At 37.4% G+C, this 16,635-nt stretch overlaps 1 protein-coding gene across 7 annotated transcripts; it reads left to right on the top strand.

Moving 5' to 3' along the window:
• Positions 1 to 906: 906 nt before the first annotated feature.
• On the top strand, positions 907 to 12,758 carry LOC116255105 (uncharacterized). Of its 7 annotated transcripts, XM_050078108.1 has the most exons (11): positions 907 to 1,050; positions 1,259 to 1,432; positions 1,765 to 2,081; positions 2,273 to 2,432; positions 2,528 to 2,613; positions 3,226 to 3,370; positions 3,493 to 5,547; positions 9,699 to 9,786; positions 9,951 to 10,009; positions 11,437 to 11,488; positions 12,233 to 12,432. In XM_050078108.1, the coding sequence occupies exons 4-11, from the start codon at positions 2,304 to 2,306 to the stop codon at positions 12,280 to 12,282; spliced, it is 2,664 nt and encodes an 887-aa protein (XP_049934065.1). In that variant the 5' UTR covers positions 907 to 1,050; positions 1,259 to 1,432; positions 1,765 to 2,081; positions 2,273 to 2,303; the 3' UTR covers positions 12,283 to 12,432. The 7 variants fall into 7 exon arrangements, 5 of the variants coding, with proteins under 5 accessions (XP_049934065.1, XP_049934064.1, XP_049934063.1 ...); XR_007573499.1 differs by lacking the exons at positions 1,259 to 1,432; positions 1,765 to 2,081 and adding an exon at positions 12,434 to 12,758 and having other exon boundaries at positions 12,233 to 12,348; XR_007573501.1 differs by lacking the exons at positions 1,259 to 1,432; positions 1,765 to 2,081 and adding an exon at positions 12,434 to 12,758 and having other exon boundaries at positions 12,236 to 12,348.
• Positions 12,759 to 16,635: the final 3,877 nt, after the last annotated feature.

The raw sequence follows: 16,635 nt of genomic DNA on the forward strand, positions 1-16,635 counted from the left end.
ATAAGGAGTCAGGCTCTAGTTTGGCCTAATTGAAATTAAAAAGTATATATTTGAAAAAATAAAATAATATATAAGTGTAATTATTTGTAACTATAATTATATATATAATAATGAAAAAAGAAAAATCGAACTGAGCTTAATCGATCCTGCCTAGGCTGGATACTGGGTACTAATATCCAAGATTACTTGTTTGATATCATTAAAGCTTTGTCTTCCTCTGACCTCAGGAACTTGGAAGGCATGACGGAGGACGGTGGACGCTCTCTTGGCCAAGGGTTGGTCCGTCTAAAACCCTCCTCAAGGGCCTCGACGAGAGGAACCCTCTCATTGAGTGTGGGTTACAAAGAAACCAGTGCAACCTTTCGAGGAAGATCGGTCTAAACAGTATTATTCACTGTACTTTGAAACCTTCCTTATTTAATTCCTTGTATGTCTCTCTTCTCTCCCTCTGTGTGAATACACGCGATTGAGGCCGATTTTGTTTGAGTTACATAAAAGAAAAAAACAGTAGAATTTATATTATTTTATAATAATCCCTCATAACATTCAATTATAGAGTTGTAGAGGGAACACAATAGTTACCAATTGTGTGACTCTACTGTGTCTGAACAGGAAAGATTACCATTCAAGTATCGAGCATAACAGGAATGGAGAGAGAAATAGACATGACGCTCTTGACCAATGGCGAGGACGAGGAGGGAGAGAAAGAGTAATTTACACCCTACACGGTAGAAAGAGAATTTTATTTTATTTTATTTTGAAGAATTGGATTTACATTAAAACATTATTTTCTTTCTCTCTCTCTTCTTTTTCTTTTTAACCAAACAAAACTTTTACTTTCATTCTTTTTTTAATTAATCAACCAAAGATTGATTGTTGAATCATTCTATTTCCCTCTTGCGTAAGTTATAGCTCGAGTACGGATTATGATCGAATTGCAAACCCATCCGAACCCTGCACAACAATTTGGCGGGAAACTCCGATCGGTGGCCACCTTCTGAGGGTCTCCCACTCTCTCCCTTTCGCTCGTTCTTCGTCTTCAGCCACGAGGTACGTCGCCATCTCTCTCTCTCTGTCCATGCATTTTGTTGTTTGTTGGGGTTTCAAAAGATAGTGTCTAAACCTGTGGATCGCGAGACCAGATGTCGGAAATTTCTCTTGACGTCAGAAGTTCTAACACTTTTTGGTTAGAGATTATCCGATTTCTTTTTGAACTAGGCTGTGGGTTATAGTTTATTTTTTCCCTTCTCTTTTCTAGTAATTAATGTCGACTTCTGGAGGATCAGAGGAAGCGTATTCAAGATGCTGAGTTCCTGTGAGTTTTCATCCATCGGCGGTGATTGGCACGGCGAATTAGCAGAAATCGGTGTCTGCAATGTCTTGCCGAAGGTTCTGGAATCTTGATGGAGTTTAGTGGTTCCGTAGCCGGAAGGTAGGTTGGTTAAGACTACGAACTGGAGGCACATAATTTCTCAAGTAAACCCTAGAGTGAGCTATTAAACGAGCATTACCGAAACGGAGCTATTAAGCCCGAAATCAGAGGTCATGTTGACGAGTATCCTGTAAGCGTCAAATTTATACTCTCTGTATACGTGCGTCCACATATTTGGAATGACCTATTATTTGTTGGGAACTTTGGGAGAACCCTTGAGAGTTTTTGTCCACGCATCAGGACGCGATACTCCCGGCGTGGAATACTTTGTGCGGGCTTCGAATCCGTAACGTCCTGTCAACTTGATAACATTGACATGTTGCCCATTTCAGATATCAGACCAATAGAATAGATGGCAACAAATGGAAAAAATGCATGACTCAATATGTGAAGCGGAAGATCAAGTAGTATGCGAATGTTTGATTATTAGAATAGGCGATGGAACTCGGAGAAGTGGAAAGCAAATGCTAGAAAAGGGAAGGCAACTACAAACAGACTCACGGTGCATATCTGCATGTGAACATGCACACTAGCTGGACGAGGAAGCGAATATTTTCATCATTAGCATAGCCGATGTAAGTCGGAGAAGTGGCAAGCAAATTTCAGACAAGGAGTGTCAACTACGTGCGGAATCATTATGCAGTTGCGAGTGCGTAGAGTATATATCTGCTTACATGATGACGCTTATGAGTTACCCACATAACAAGGGACATGGATCTTTTATGTGTCTAAGGGCCTCAATATGCACTTTAATCTCTCTAGAATTTTGAGGCAATGCAGGCCGTAAGATAGGAGTACGTTTTTCTTTGCTTACTGTGCTGACAACCTTTTGCATCTCAGGTCATATCCATAGATCATAGATGTCCGTCGAATGAATGTCGGGATAGCCCTTAGGTTCATGGAGAAACTCAGACGGTCGTCCGTGCATAGCAACTCCCCAAGTGAAACACGGGAAGCAGGGTCATTCGGTGACTGCAAGAGCCACATTGTGGATAACGTGGTATGCTCACATAGTTCTCCTGCTGACTGTATACACCTTTTCTGGCTGTGGATGTTGAATTCTTCACTCATCAATTCCTTTAATATGCTTTGCAGGTCCTTTTACGTGATTGGTACTTGATAAAATCACCAAAAGCACATATGGGGAAAAGATTAGCTGTTGGAGGCATATTATCAAAAGGGTACATCCCACTTTTGATACACGACTCATTGATGTCTGCCCCATTATTTTGAATTCCATTTTCTTTTATTCTAGTTTCTGCTATGAATGTGAACTGTGTCGTGCTTTACATTGAAGTTGCCTTTATGTTCTGCATAATAACCTGCCAGGAAGTTGAAGGATTTTTTAAGAGAGTAAGAATCACATTCTTTTGTCACGATGAGCTGTCTATACTGGCATGAACTGTCACGTTTGGAACTTGAGTTGTCTTCTGTTGCGGAAGAGTTGTTTGAATGATATTCATTCTTACTTACTGAACATGCATTGGGTTTGGGATCTAACACATGGTAATCAATGCATGTTTTATGAGTCATTTGAGGCTGGCAGAGCCAGCAATTTCAGTGAAGTCAAGGGGGCACAAATATAAAAAAAAAATTATAATTGCTGAGAGGCAATGACATGAAAAATATATGTTTGCAAAAAGATTTTTGAAAATTTTGGAGGAGCACATGCCCCTGTCGGCTTATCTTTAAGTCCACCACGTGTACTTTTATGTTTTTACATTTATTTTCTTCGTACTTTTTGGCACATTTCAAAATGCAATTCAGGAAGCTCTTATGTCATGGCATCACAGGGATCAGGGTGTAAATAATTTCGAATCAGCTCCTATCATTCAAAGAGTTAATGCCTCTAGGCTTAGGACAGCAGATGGACTCACTATTCTGCTCTTTGGGCTTATTGATGGACGAAGGACCTCTGAGAATGGCTTTCCAAATGAGGTATGCATGTAATGCATGTATAGGCATGTTGTTGCAAACTTGGTGGATTCCTCGTGCACTTGGTGCAGCTTTGTTCATTATTGTCGAAGTGATTGGTTTACTATTGTCTGTAACCTAAGCAGGCACTAAGTTTTTTCCAGATTGGATTTCCATTTACATGGGAATTTCTTGCCGACGGATACATCAGTAGTGATGATACTTCTTGCAGTTCTTTAGGACATGCTAACGATGTTAATGAACTGATGCATTCAGCTGGTAGAGCAAAACATGTGAGGATATTCTCAGATGCTGAAAAATGGAGCAAAAGTGATTCTGCTAGTTGGCCAGAGAATGACAGATCAATGCAGAGCTCTTTTGCCAGGAAAGTTGAAGATAAGTGTGGTTCGTTCTTGAAAGATCCTGCCTTACAAGTGGGCTCAAATCCAAAGAATCTTAGTCCATCTGATGCATGGAAAAGCGAAGACAAGGGAAGTGTGCACAAGTATAATATTTCTTTGGCTGGGAGTGCTTTAGGAAATATTCGAAAGCTTGATGATGATGGAAAAATACATCCTGATGATGGCGATAGATGTGTAAAAAATTATTTGGATGAAGCCACCCCGAATCAAACATTGTCGGACACATTGAAGAGCATCTCGATGAGTATCTCATATAAAAATAGAGGCCCACAACCAGAACATGAGTGTCAGCATGTAAACAGTGGGATGGAAGAAAATTCGGCAGATAAACCTTCTCAAATGAAGGGCACAGGGACAATCTCAATGGGCATCTCATATAAAAATAGAGACATGCAACCAGACCTTGATTGTCAGCATATAAACAGTGATTTGGAAGAAAATGCAGCAGATAAACCTTCTCAAATGAAGCACACAGGGAATTCCTATTTTGTGTCTGTTTCGGTGGATCAGCCTGTAGAAACGATACCAAATACTGTCATTCACCCTCGCAGTCCTGAAGTTGGATATGCAGCTAATACTGGTTGTATTGGCTTGTCGCAACCTCCTGAATGCAGCAATAACATGTTAAATGCAAATATTCCTGTAGAGAACTTAGGGGGTAGGGAAAGTAATGTTGGCAAGCATCCTGAAATACAAAAAGTTTCTTGCTCAGAGATCATGTACCTCACAGAATCAGGAATAGTAATGCCATTAGCTACTAAGTTTAATCGCGTGCCTGCAAGGTTGTCATGTAGTCCTGTTGTTTTAGCACATAAAAAGTTTCCATGTCAGCCATGTAAAGGTAATGCAGAAAATGCAAAAGGTGGAGTCTTTGTAGGAAATTCTGTTGGTGAAAGGATTAGAGATGCAGCAAAATTAGTTATTGAAGGATGCACAACAAGATCAAATTCTAAAATTGTCAAAGATGAGCATGTTGAATCTGAAAATGACAGTTTATTGCGGAGCCCTGTAAAGAGAACTAAGACATGCCAACTTGGTTTGTCTAAACAACTACCACAAAGAGGTGCACTGTTGAAGTCAGAGACAATCAAGGTCACAAGCAAAGATGCATCACCTGTAACTCCGAGCACAAGGAGAGTGACAAGAGCTAGGGCTAAGTCAACTTCTTTTGAAGGCCTTGAGAAAGAAGAACAGAATGGTGGTTCTGGTCTGAAGGATGGTTACAACAAGGATGCCACTATCCCAATGGAGTGTTCTAAGGATGCCTTTCTTGACATGGATGGAAACACATCAGGTGCATCCGAGTTTGGAATTGGGGGAAACAAAGATAAAATGAGGTTAGGTGCTGAAACTAATGATAGCAGACACCGAAGTACTACATTGAGAGCTACGTCAAGTAGCTTGAGGAGCTCACAGAAGGAGGGAAAACGGGGCCGTTCTACCCAGCAGGCTGCTAATGGAGAGGATGTCTCTACCTCAATAAGCTGCTCTCAGGATACTGTTTTTAACATGGACAGTAGAAGGTCAAACTCTTCTGAGTATGAACCTGGAAAAAACAAAAATAAAGTGGGGTTAGATGCTAAAAATTCTGATAGTGGTCAAAGAATTACTAGATCAAGGGCTACGTCAAGGAGCATGAGGTGCTCTCGGAAAGGGGGAGAGGGAGACTGTCATATTCAGAAGGATACTAGTAACATGGATGTCACTGCTTCAAAAAGCTGTTTCAAGGGAGCTTTATGTGAGAGGAAGTCTGGTGAAACCGAGATGCATGTCCAATATGTGAGTGCAGTTTGGCGTGTTTAGTTTAACTCCCTGGTAGCAATATTGTACATAAGCATAATTTTGTCTTGCATTGGATTAATTTTCTGGTAGCCGTATTATCCATGATCAAACTGCAGATAAGATATTTTTAATGGTTGTGTTATACCATTTATGCCATTACCATTTAGCATCTTCACAAATATTAGTAATAAGATTGTACTTACATGGTGACGCCATATTTAGTTGGGAACTTGGGTCGCATTGACAATGTTACTATTTTTGTCTCTACTTCCTCCATTTGATGCCATTGGCTTTCATTTCTCTTGTTTGCTCCTATTTGAAAATAACCTTAATATTACCTTAGTGTGACTTGTCACCTCCAGGTCTAGTGCTTTGTTTCCCTAAGTTGTCTTCAGGCCCTCAGGGCAGAGCCAGGATTTCGTCCTTTTTTATGTGTGTTAGGGGGTGGGGGATGGGGAATAGTCGTGCAACACACTAAATAGAATTTTTGAATTTTTTTTCACAGGGCCAAGTCCTATTTTTATAAAGTTTTATAGGGGCAAAACGAATTAATATATAAAACTAAAATTTTCAAACATGAGTTTAGAGGGGTGCGGGGCATGGCCACTGTGGGCCTCCTTAGCTTTGCGCTTGCTTCAGGTATTCCCCTTGTATTGATATTGTCATACTCCTTTCATCCTTCAGTCTAAATTGTCTAAACTATTTTTTTCTGTATGTTAATCTTCTCTCTCTCTCTACCCCCAACACATATACCCAAATATGGTGTTCATTGCATCCTTAATTTATTTAACTATCAATGTATTCATTACACTGTGAAACTTAAGTTAAATATTAAACTGCCATGGTTTTTTTAATCAGCGTATAGTGTTTGATCTCAACTTTTGGCAGGACAGGAGATTTATTTGAGCCTTGATGGCCGGTATAAATGGATTGTTGAGATCATCCAAGACTTAGCTATATTGCTCTTATCAGCTGGGTTGGCCGAGATCACCTATAGGATCCCACTACTAAAGCTGGGCGTCAGGCTAGGTACCTGATGGGCTTTTGGGTCCTTGGCTGAAAAAGGATCAGGCTCGGGCTGTGAAATGAGGCCTTGGGCCCGCCCGATAACTTTTTGGCCCGACTATCTATCTATCTATCTATCTATCTATCTATATATATATATATATATATATATATATATATATTTCATTATAAATATTGTATTTATATATTACACTTATATATATTATATGTTTTTTTATTATAATCAGGTTGCGTGGGGCTGGGCTGGGGCTGTTGTTACAGGTGGCGGACTGGCTGAAGCCCGATTTGGATTGGACCAGGCCAGGCCCAATGCAGCACTAATGGCGTCTAATTGCTGCCATTCATTGCCATTTTCCTGGACCTACCTACAACAACTAGCCAAGATCTATGAACAGCATTAAGTGGTGCATGCTCTCAAGGCAGTGAATATGCTATCACACTTTCGAAATGATGCTCTTAATGAGGAAAGCGTGTCGAAGTTGAAAGGGATAGTCCTAAGATTAGAAGTTCTATTGTGCTTGCATAGGACTGCTACACAATGTCTTCTAAGCTTGTAGTCAATGTCAAGAGCTTATGGATTCCCAAAGATCATATGGTGGTGGACACAACACCCATCTAGTCTGTAACTCATTTGGACCAAACCGGCCATGTTGTTTTGTTATTGCTGCCCAATCTACCTCACTACTTAGTGTTTTGGTCTTGGTGGTTTGAGACATTTGTTAGACTCTCTACCCTCCAAATGGTTGTCTTGGTTGGTCCTGTAAGGTTATCGTAGTTTTGTTTGTATTAGCTCAATCCTTAGATCAATCTTGTTCCATGAACTAATTGTAAGAAAGTGCATGACGTACTCATCCTCATCCTTCCATATGGTATCCTTTTCACCTTCATTTTAGATTACTGAGATTTGTCTGACCCATTGTCACAAATATTGTTCTTGAGTTTTTAACAATGGATTTTTTTCTCAGGTATTTATTGGTAAAGTTAATTTTTCTTAGAAAAATTTTGGGTAACTTTAAAAAATGAAAAAAATGCAAAAATATGAATAAAAAGGAAATAAATCAGAGACTAATAATAAAACATAAATAAAACTAGATAAAAAGATATTTTAATGATGATAAAAATGAAATAATTTAGTTTAAGTTTAAATTTGTAATCTATGATGATATCAACATTAAAAAAGGGAAAATGAAAAAAAAAGGAAAAAATAATGAAAAACACGATTTTCATGTTTTTTTTTCAAAATATTGAGATTTTTTCAAGTTCGTTTAATATCACGATAGAACTTTCACGATATCTGTGACACTGTTCTGACCAATGTTTCATATTTGTTTATGCTTCTGGACTTAGTTGCCCTAGTTGGTATTTGATCCTGCTCAAGAGCTGCTTCTTGATCATAGGGAGGTTCTTTATGATATAGTTTAAGTCTAGATTACATGATGGATCCATGGAAGATGCCCAGCTTATTGGGTCGCTACATGGGTATGTTGATGTTGGTACATTTGTTGTGCCTATTGGGTACATTTTGGATTGGGTGCACGTCAAGGCCTGATTCAACCCGCAATTTATGTTTTAAAAGTTAAAAGTTAAAACATAAAAAGAGAAGACTACAGGCATCGACGAGGATCAGGTCTAGGTCAGACTCGATTGTAAGCGTTAACCTTAAAATGGAATTCTGCTTCTTCCCTTCTGCACTGCTCTTCTTTGGCAGTGGTGAATGATAGACTGGCGATGGACAATGACGAGCCATGGTGGTGAAGCCATCAGCAAGAACTTGCAAATTGCATCAAGTGACTAAGAGTTTAGAGGAAGAGAAAAAGAGAGAGTGGGTTTTGCATGGTCCCCTACCTTGGAGGGTTTTGTGCGGGAGAGAGAGATTACCGCCTATGTGTGAGGCTAGGGAGAGAAACTACAATGGACCTGAATGCCAAAGATCTCTCTCTCTCTCTCTCTCTCTGTCTATTTATTGTCTTTTAATGGTGGGACGAGGCTTGACAAAGAGAGGAGGAAATGGTTTTTGGATCTTTTGCCCCTTTCTCAATTTGTTTATTAACTTTATTCAGAAGTCCATGTCAAAGAAAGACAGGGCCTTTGGGGTCTGAGTGTTAGAAAATTGCAAATTGACTTATTATGAAATGACTTGCTTCATGATATTCATATTTTTAAGCATATATGAATATACTCTGCCATACCTCCTCCCCACATATTTCTCAGTGCATAAAGATCTTTCTGCTTCCAACTCTTATTAGTTGCAGCATTAGTGTTGGGGAGTGACTGCAAGATATGTTTAAAGGACTATTCTTGCTTGCATTGGAACACGAGAGGAACATACAAGACAGATGCTGTGTCAGTCAATAACTCATAAAGCTTACTCTAGCAGCAGCTCGGAGACAGTTTGAATACCTTGTCTTATTTAATTTTCCTTAATTTTCAGATTTAGCAAAAAAACAATCTTAAAGTAGGATAAACTGTCTGCACTTTGACAAGAATTATTCAACAGATTTTTGTATGACAATCCAACAGTTTTGACGAGTGATAACTTTATGATACAATGATGGTGAGGAATTTAGTTAAAATAACAATTATATTTTACTATTCTTTTTAAAATGAAAAATAAGTAAATAACGACAATATATTGAAACATATGAGCAAGTTTGCAACTGCAATCTTTTGCTTGTGATAGTGGAGTCCGTGACTGCAGTGTAACCCTACCAGGGTACTGGGCAGAAAGTCTAATGTTGCTGACAAAAAAATTGTTTAGGCTTTCAAGTTGAAGTTGCTTTGTAACCATCAGGTACAGGCCATAGAAGTTTATCAGAAGCAGGCAGGAATAATGGCTTTGTCTTCCTAACCTTACTCATTTTAATGGAGTGCAGCTTTGGGACTATACCTGGGATTAAACCTGCCTAATTTTTACTTGATTATACTTTAGTGCTTTACTAACGTTGGGTGAGTTCTGAGAATGAAACTCTTCCTTGGACTTATGCACAATATTACTTCATTATGTTATGGTCTTCAAATATGTGCTTCAGTATTTTCTTTCATGCATGTTTTTGTTCTTGCCCCTTTTGCAGTTATGGGGTTGCATCTTATTTATTCTTTTCCGTCTTCATTTTCTTTATCAGGCATGTAGACCCTTTGTTCCTTCCGGTAGTGCAGAAAAATCATCATCTGCACCTGGAAAAGCACTCAATTTAAAGATGTCCAGTTCAGGTATTTTTTTACTTTTTGTCATGCCAGAATTTAAATTCATAGTTATTTAAGTGAATACTTCCATCAGTCTAAATTTAAGGTTTTGGCCTTTCGGTTTGGTTTACTTCATCATTCTTTCTATATTACATTTCCAAGTGCTAAAGGTTGTATTTGGACAACTCTAGGGCGACTTATTGTTCCTCCTTTGGCTCATTGGCGCAATGAACAGATTGTATACGATACGGTAATGCTCCTCTAGGCTTTGGCTTTTTTTTTTTTTCTAAAAAAAAAATATGTTTTGGATCATTGTGAGTGATAGAACCAGGGTTTTCTTCCCTTTATAGAACTTAGAGGACATAGATAATACTCCCATTGGTTGCTTGGTGAGAGGTGTATTCTATGTGGAATTCCAAAAGTGTTTACACTTGAATATACTCCAGTGGTTTCTGAGGTTCGTCAGTTTTTCCTCTATTGGTTTCACATGCTTCAGATAAGCTGATTCCCTTTCTTACTGCTAGTAAGATTAGGGCCTATGTTGCCATAAGCACTGACACAGCTTAGGCAGTCTTTTGAGTTTAAAACGTAGGCAGGTTCTTGCTTTTCAAAAGAGAAGTTAAAACAGGAAAAGAGGGAGAAGCCAATAATGTGCAAACATTAATTGTAATAAAAAAAAAAACTTAACTGTCAACTTACTTTCGCCAAGCAGCTAAATTGCGCGTTAAACATTCCATAACATGATAATAGACGATTAAAAGTTTAAAGGGTGAATCCAAATTAAGTTGAACAATCAAAGTTTAAAGGTTATGTGGCATAAACAGCACAAGGTTAAAAAAAATTAACATCTTGCCTTTCAATGCTATGAAGTATGCAAAATCTAATTTCCTAAGTAGGAACCGCTTTGTGAAATCTCTAATTTTAATTTCTAAAACCTAAAAGCCCAACAAACTAAGTGTCAGAAGAAAAGGAAAATAAATTTTCAACATAATCATAGTTTCCATGTTGACACTGCTTCCTGTAAAACTATCTTCTTTTGTAAATTATAATTTTAATGAGCCAATATATATATATATCTATATATATATATAGAAAAATCCACATGCACGCACACACACACATATATATAACAAAGCTGAGTTGGAAACCTGAAACAACCATACTGATATTCAAAACATACTAGTATGTGGACCATAATTGTAACCATAATCCTACATAGATATACACATAAAATAAACGAGAAAAAGAAGCAGAAGAATATAAGTTGTTTAAGGAAATGAAACAGGACAAGAACAAAATATCGGTTCTTAAATAAAAAAAAAAGGATCTGCTGAGCACCTAGGCAGTAGCCTAAGTGTCATCGTGTGGCAGATTGGCTAGGGATCTATCCATGCCTTTCATGAGAAAGATTGAAACGATAATGTTTATACACCATGACTCATGTCTTTTTCTTTTGGGGGAACACGTTTTTCTTGTTGAAAATTTTTGTTTTTGGTCACTGATTTTGTGCATTAATGTGGATTTGAAGAATGAGCACTATACTTTTCTGTAGATATATACTTGTTACAATGATTTATTTGGTACCAGATATTTGCTTTTTCCTTTGAAATTTTTGTTCTTGTTTGTTCCTTCATGTCAGTGCACCAAACTGTCTGATGTATTACTGGCATATTGCAGGAAGGGGGAATCACTTGCATTTTTGATGGCTCACAATTTATAAGGCGACCAGGTATACAGATTTGATTTGGACATAAGAATCTTAAACTGAGTGCCCACCAAAACATTGGTCCTGAAAATGGATTTATCCGGGTGTGTAAGAATTAGCTCTGGAACATGATAACAGATTCTTTGAACATGTTTAGTTACTTGACTCGAAAGTTTATTCGATTCTGCCCTTCTGTTGAGATTTCTTTTCTGTTGAGATTTCTTCTACGATGTTCAATGGCCTTTTAGATCTGCTTTGAAATCAAATTTCAAATGCAGCAGCTCAATGGCCTCATCCATGTGACATAGGTCGACATATTTAGGAGCTTTGTTCTTGAATTTCCTTTTATTTCCATGCCGGTGCTGCAGCCCAATTGCCATGTCCATGTTACACCGTTTGGGACATTTCTAATTTCTTCTACTTCTTGATATCCTACTGCGTCCTTTCTTGGTTGATGAAGCCTGGCCTATGGCTTTCTTTTGTCATACGCATGGTATTCTAAACCAATATTTTGCTATAATTGAGACTTTGTTTGCAGTACATTAGGACTATCTATGTAAACAATGTCGCCAGTTAGATGTTCCTTGCAAACATGCAGCAATATGCCACAAAGTTCACTCGGATCCTTACAATTGATGATTATTGTATCCTGGAAGTCGATAAAAACAGATAGTACCTGTGCAGTAGGAGCACTTTAACAGTTAGTATTTTCTTTGCTTATATTTTTTAGATTGATAGTCTGTTCTTTCTTCCCAATGTGTACACTAGCAGGCACCCATTCAGGTCAACATGCTAACAAGAAGCAGAAAGCCGCATAGATTGTAGATCCTGCCGTCGGACATCGTGCTTCTTGAAGTTGTCTTCTTGGCGGATTGTAACTATTGGTACATATGCAGTTTTTGGATATGTTGCAGTAATTGTAAAATATCTTGGGGGTGTTTATTCTGATAATTTTGTTCTCTTGGATAGGCGATTCTGCTGGAAGCAATATGCTTCTCCAGTCCGACAACATCCGCAGCTGGCTGATTGCAAATTTGCAATTCTCGTGTGTGTGTGTGTGTGTCTGCGCGCCCAACGACTCAAAAAATAAATTAAAAAATGAATCTAAAAGAGATCGCGTTCATCTGCAACCACTCTTTTATAGCCAAAGCACGTGCTTCACTGCTTCGAGTACATTCGGTTAGCTTACTTTGCGGCTTGTCGCGCGCTGTACTCATCAACTTCCAAAATGTTAATTACCCACTCACGTGTCAAGATGAATGACAGGAAACTGCCCTTGATTTCTGGAAGTAGAGCCTTCTTTGAAACTTCGATTTTTTTTTTTTTATTGTGTCTCCATTCGCTGGAATTGAAAAATTTTTCCCAGTTACATTCTATGTCATGTATTGAAACTGTACGTCTCCGTTTATTGTAATTGAAAAAATATTTTCAATTTCACTCCCTACGAGATGAAACGTCCCCTTAATGCCATTGGATTAAAACTCGCTAAGGATTTTGGATCTGGATTGGATTTTATTCAATGCTCGAGTGAGAATATCGATTGCTAGCATCAGATTTACTTGTCTGAGATAACATCTGATGTGGTAACTACAAACAAAATATGCTTAATTGAATTTGGGCTTGTGTCCAAATCCAAGATGATCACTATTTTGTACGGAATATAGGGTAAACTATAGTTTGTAGGGTCCTTATTAGATAGAGCATTTGTGCTATAATATGTGATCGGAGCTTGAGCTAATTACTAAGCCAGATCTTTGCCATGTCTGCTCTGGAATTCAATCTGACCTGATCTATTTATAGATTTTGTCCTTGAGAAGATCCATCATCACCATATGTATGTTTAATCTGGATTTAGTTCAACATTGGATCCAGTTTACATTTGTTAAAATTGGAATAGCTCAACACTTATATGCTTCCGGGTCAAGCAAGATGCAACCCGCAAGAAATCAGTTCGTAAGCGGTCCAAACTAACCTTAGGCCATGGATCAGGTTAGGTATTGATGGCAAACAATTCCATTTTATGGTTCCATCTCTTCGGTTATTTAAACCTCAACAATGAGTGGCCATTCCCCGTTTGCTAGAGTGAGAATATTCTTTCTCAGAAAGGAATAATATACCCCCAAGCAATATTCTTCTCTAGCTTCATGCTAAGGAATTTGTATACCCATAGATTTTGACACTTGGAAAATAGTTGCAACTTGTTTTGAACTGTAAATGATACTTTTTCCATTATTAATTTGTCTTTTATTAGAGGAATATTCCGCTAATTAATTTTCTATTAACAACTCGTCTTTTGTTGGCTCTAAACATGTTTATAAGATTATGATAAAAGAAAGGCACCTTACCCGTCACAGTGTTGGATGTGGATTATTAGTGGAAAGCCAATACCAAACAAATGGTCTAGCATCATTAGCAAGAGACGTGCCATGTGCAACAAGAATAGGTTTTGGGATGAAATGGACCAGATGTTGACACAGGACCGCTCTGTTTCTAAATCTGCTTATTAGAAAAACAGATCTGGTTCTTCTCGTAAAATACATGTATCAAGAAGACCATGCTTATGTTCACAGAAATATGCTGTGATCATCAATGTTGCTTTCAAATCCAGCAGCCAAAAGAAATTAAAATTTGGCTTCTTTAGAAGTTTGATAATATAACAGGTTCCTGCAAAAACTTTTCAGAAAGCCTTTAAAAATTTTGAAAAAAAAAAATCGTAAAGCAACCCTCTCCCCAAAAAGGAAAAAAAAAAATCGTGGATCTGCTTGCAAAGTACATTATTGATATCTCAATGGAGAACATTTATCTATCAAATGAAAACAATTTATCATTATAATACGATATATGATGCTCCCATAAAAAGGAGGAGGGCAGATGAGGTAGGTGACCTCAAAAGGAGAAACACCCACCAAGATGCAGTGCAGTGCAAAGTGCAAACAAAACTTAGCGGGTGCTTTGGGAGTTTTACATGACATTTGACATTAAGAAGGCCACCTGCTGAGTGAGGATATCCTCTTTAAACGATGCATTTTAAAGGACCAAGATTTTGACTTTGTTTGGGGGACAAATGGAGCACTTCGTGTGAAATTGTCTCCTAGTGGCCAATAGTTTCCCAAGGTGCCAGGGCTTCCAGTTCAATACATATGTGAAGCTGTTCTAGATTTGCTCCCCACATTTAGTGCAAGAATATATATATATATATATATATATATATATATTTTATTGGTGCTTCTTTCAATAATATATCCAAAATTTGAGTAGTAATAAAGGAAATTTCTGAGTTTTGAACATTGTCAAAATATATATATAAAAAAAAGGCATTAAATAGGAACCACCCAGTCATTCACGCAGCAAGTTGTTTGTAAAAGGGCATAACATTCCTGACCTTATAGGTAAAATGGCATAACGTTCAAATTGACCTTCCGTCATTCTGGCCTTCTTCTAAGGGTGTTTCAAGTTCTTATGAGAGGGTCCAACCTTTTAGCTTTAATTACAATAATGAGTCTCATGAAAGTGAATTTTCTCGAATGGACTTGCTCTTAGAACACCAGTCAAACAAGACCAACTTCAATACCATCTTATCACGTCTTCATTCCGGTAAAAAGCCCACAATCTTTGAAAGAAGAGGTAGTGGTCGGCTTCATTTCAGGGGAAATAAATGCTTGTGGAAAGTGAAAAACTTTAAAATACATTTTCTAGGAAAAAGTTTATCTTGAGACTCCTGTTTGGTAGTAATTGAAAGTTAGAAACAACATCTTATCTTTGCAATGGGTGAGTTATTAAATGAAAGGTATTCATTTATTTTAAAAAATGGCTTTTTCTTCGCGAAACAAAAGTAAGTGTTTTTCAGTCGATATTGCGTGAACATTACTGTCTTCAGATTATAATATAAAGCTTCGAAATGTCACGTTGGCATTTGTTATGGAAAGTTAAAATTGCCCTTAATTTACGCAGCAGACGTTTAAGTTTATTTATTTATTTGTTGGTACTATATGTTTGTTGTCTCTCCCTTTCTTCCTTATTATGAATTGTGAAATCTATTAACAATTGGTGTTATGGATTCCGCAACAACAAATATTTAAGAGGCTGTTTGACAATATTAACGTTTTGTTACTGTCGAATGAATCCACCTTAATGAGGTAAATTCATAGAATACTATTACAAGTGTTTCATGAATCTGCTCTATTTTTCAGTGATAGATTAATGGAAGAATAATGATGTGTTACTGTTGCATGAGCTCTTAGGGTCCGTTTAGCAAACAAAACAATATGTAACTAATTCATGAATATAAACCAAAGCTTAAGGCAGATTCATGAAACTCATTAAAAAGTGTCCTATAAATATGTTTTAAAGTTTAGGACGATTAATGAAACAATTAAAAATTATTCCATTTCCATATGTCAAATAGTCATGAGGATTGTTTGGCCAAATGAAACATTTTGTGAGTGTTCTATAAATTTACCTTAACAAAAAGAGGCCGGACAATTATAATTATTCTGAATGTAAAATATTAATGGGTTTTCAAAAACTATAAGGAACGTCGATATAACATTGTTTCATATAAACAGTTTATTTATATAAGGGTTAAGATCATGCAGCGATGTGAGGCCTGTATCAAGGTAACCGAAAACATGAGGTTGTTTTCAGAATTATAGCAACAAATCAGTATGCAAGTGAAAATTTCCAAACTTGAGGAGTCCTTTCTCCATTGCTTCCCTTTTTCTTCAGAAGCAACATGGACACCACTCACAACAGCCACAAGGTTCATGCACTTCTTGCTACTCACTCCGCCACCACTCACCGGAGGAGTGTTTACCTTAAAAAATAAAGAAAAGTTACTCTTGGGGAAAAAAAAAAAAAGCACTCAATATACACTCATTGGGATATGACCATCGCCGAAGAGTAACATAATGGCATAGATCATAAACATCCAGATCCCGTTTAAGCCTTTTGTGGAGATATAATAGAAGTATCTAACACAAAAAAAAAAACCAACTAATTTCAATGCTAACAAAAATGTTGACGACTTTAGATGCAGCTTAACATATTATTATTATTACTATTATTATTATTACTATTATTATTATGAGGTATAGGTAAGGAGCTATTAATAGCTCATAATATGGTATTATTGTAAGCTTTATTTGATTAACACAATTTTTCAGTTGGTGATT

Source organism: Nymphaea colorata, chromosome 5, assembly GCF_008831285.2.
Source record: "Nymphaea colorata isolate Beijing-Zhang1983 chromosome 5, ASM883128v2, whole genome shotgun sequence".
Taxonomy (NCBI): Eukaryota; Viridiplantae; Streptophyta; class Magnoliopsida; order Nymphaeales; family Nymphaeaceae; genus Nymphaea; species Nymphaea colorata.

Excerpts from the sequence above, each read along its gene's own strand:
- LOC116255105 (XM_050078108.1), top strand. The coding sequence starts at position 2,304 with ATGAATGTCGGGATAGCCCTTAGGTTCATGGAGAAACTCAGACGGTCG. Across the intron at positions 2,433-2,527 it reads GCCACATTGTGGATAACGTG|GTCCTTTTACGTGATTGGTA; the intron begins GTATGCTCACAT and ends TATGCTTTGCAG. Across the intron at positions 9,787-9,950 it reads TTTAAAGATGTCCAGTTCAG|GGCGACTTATTGTTCCTCCT; the intron begins GTATTTTTTTAC and ends GGACAACTCTAG.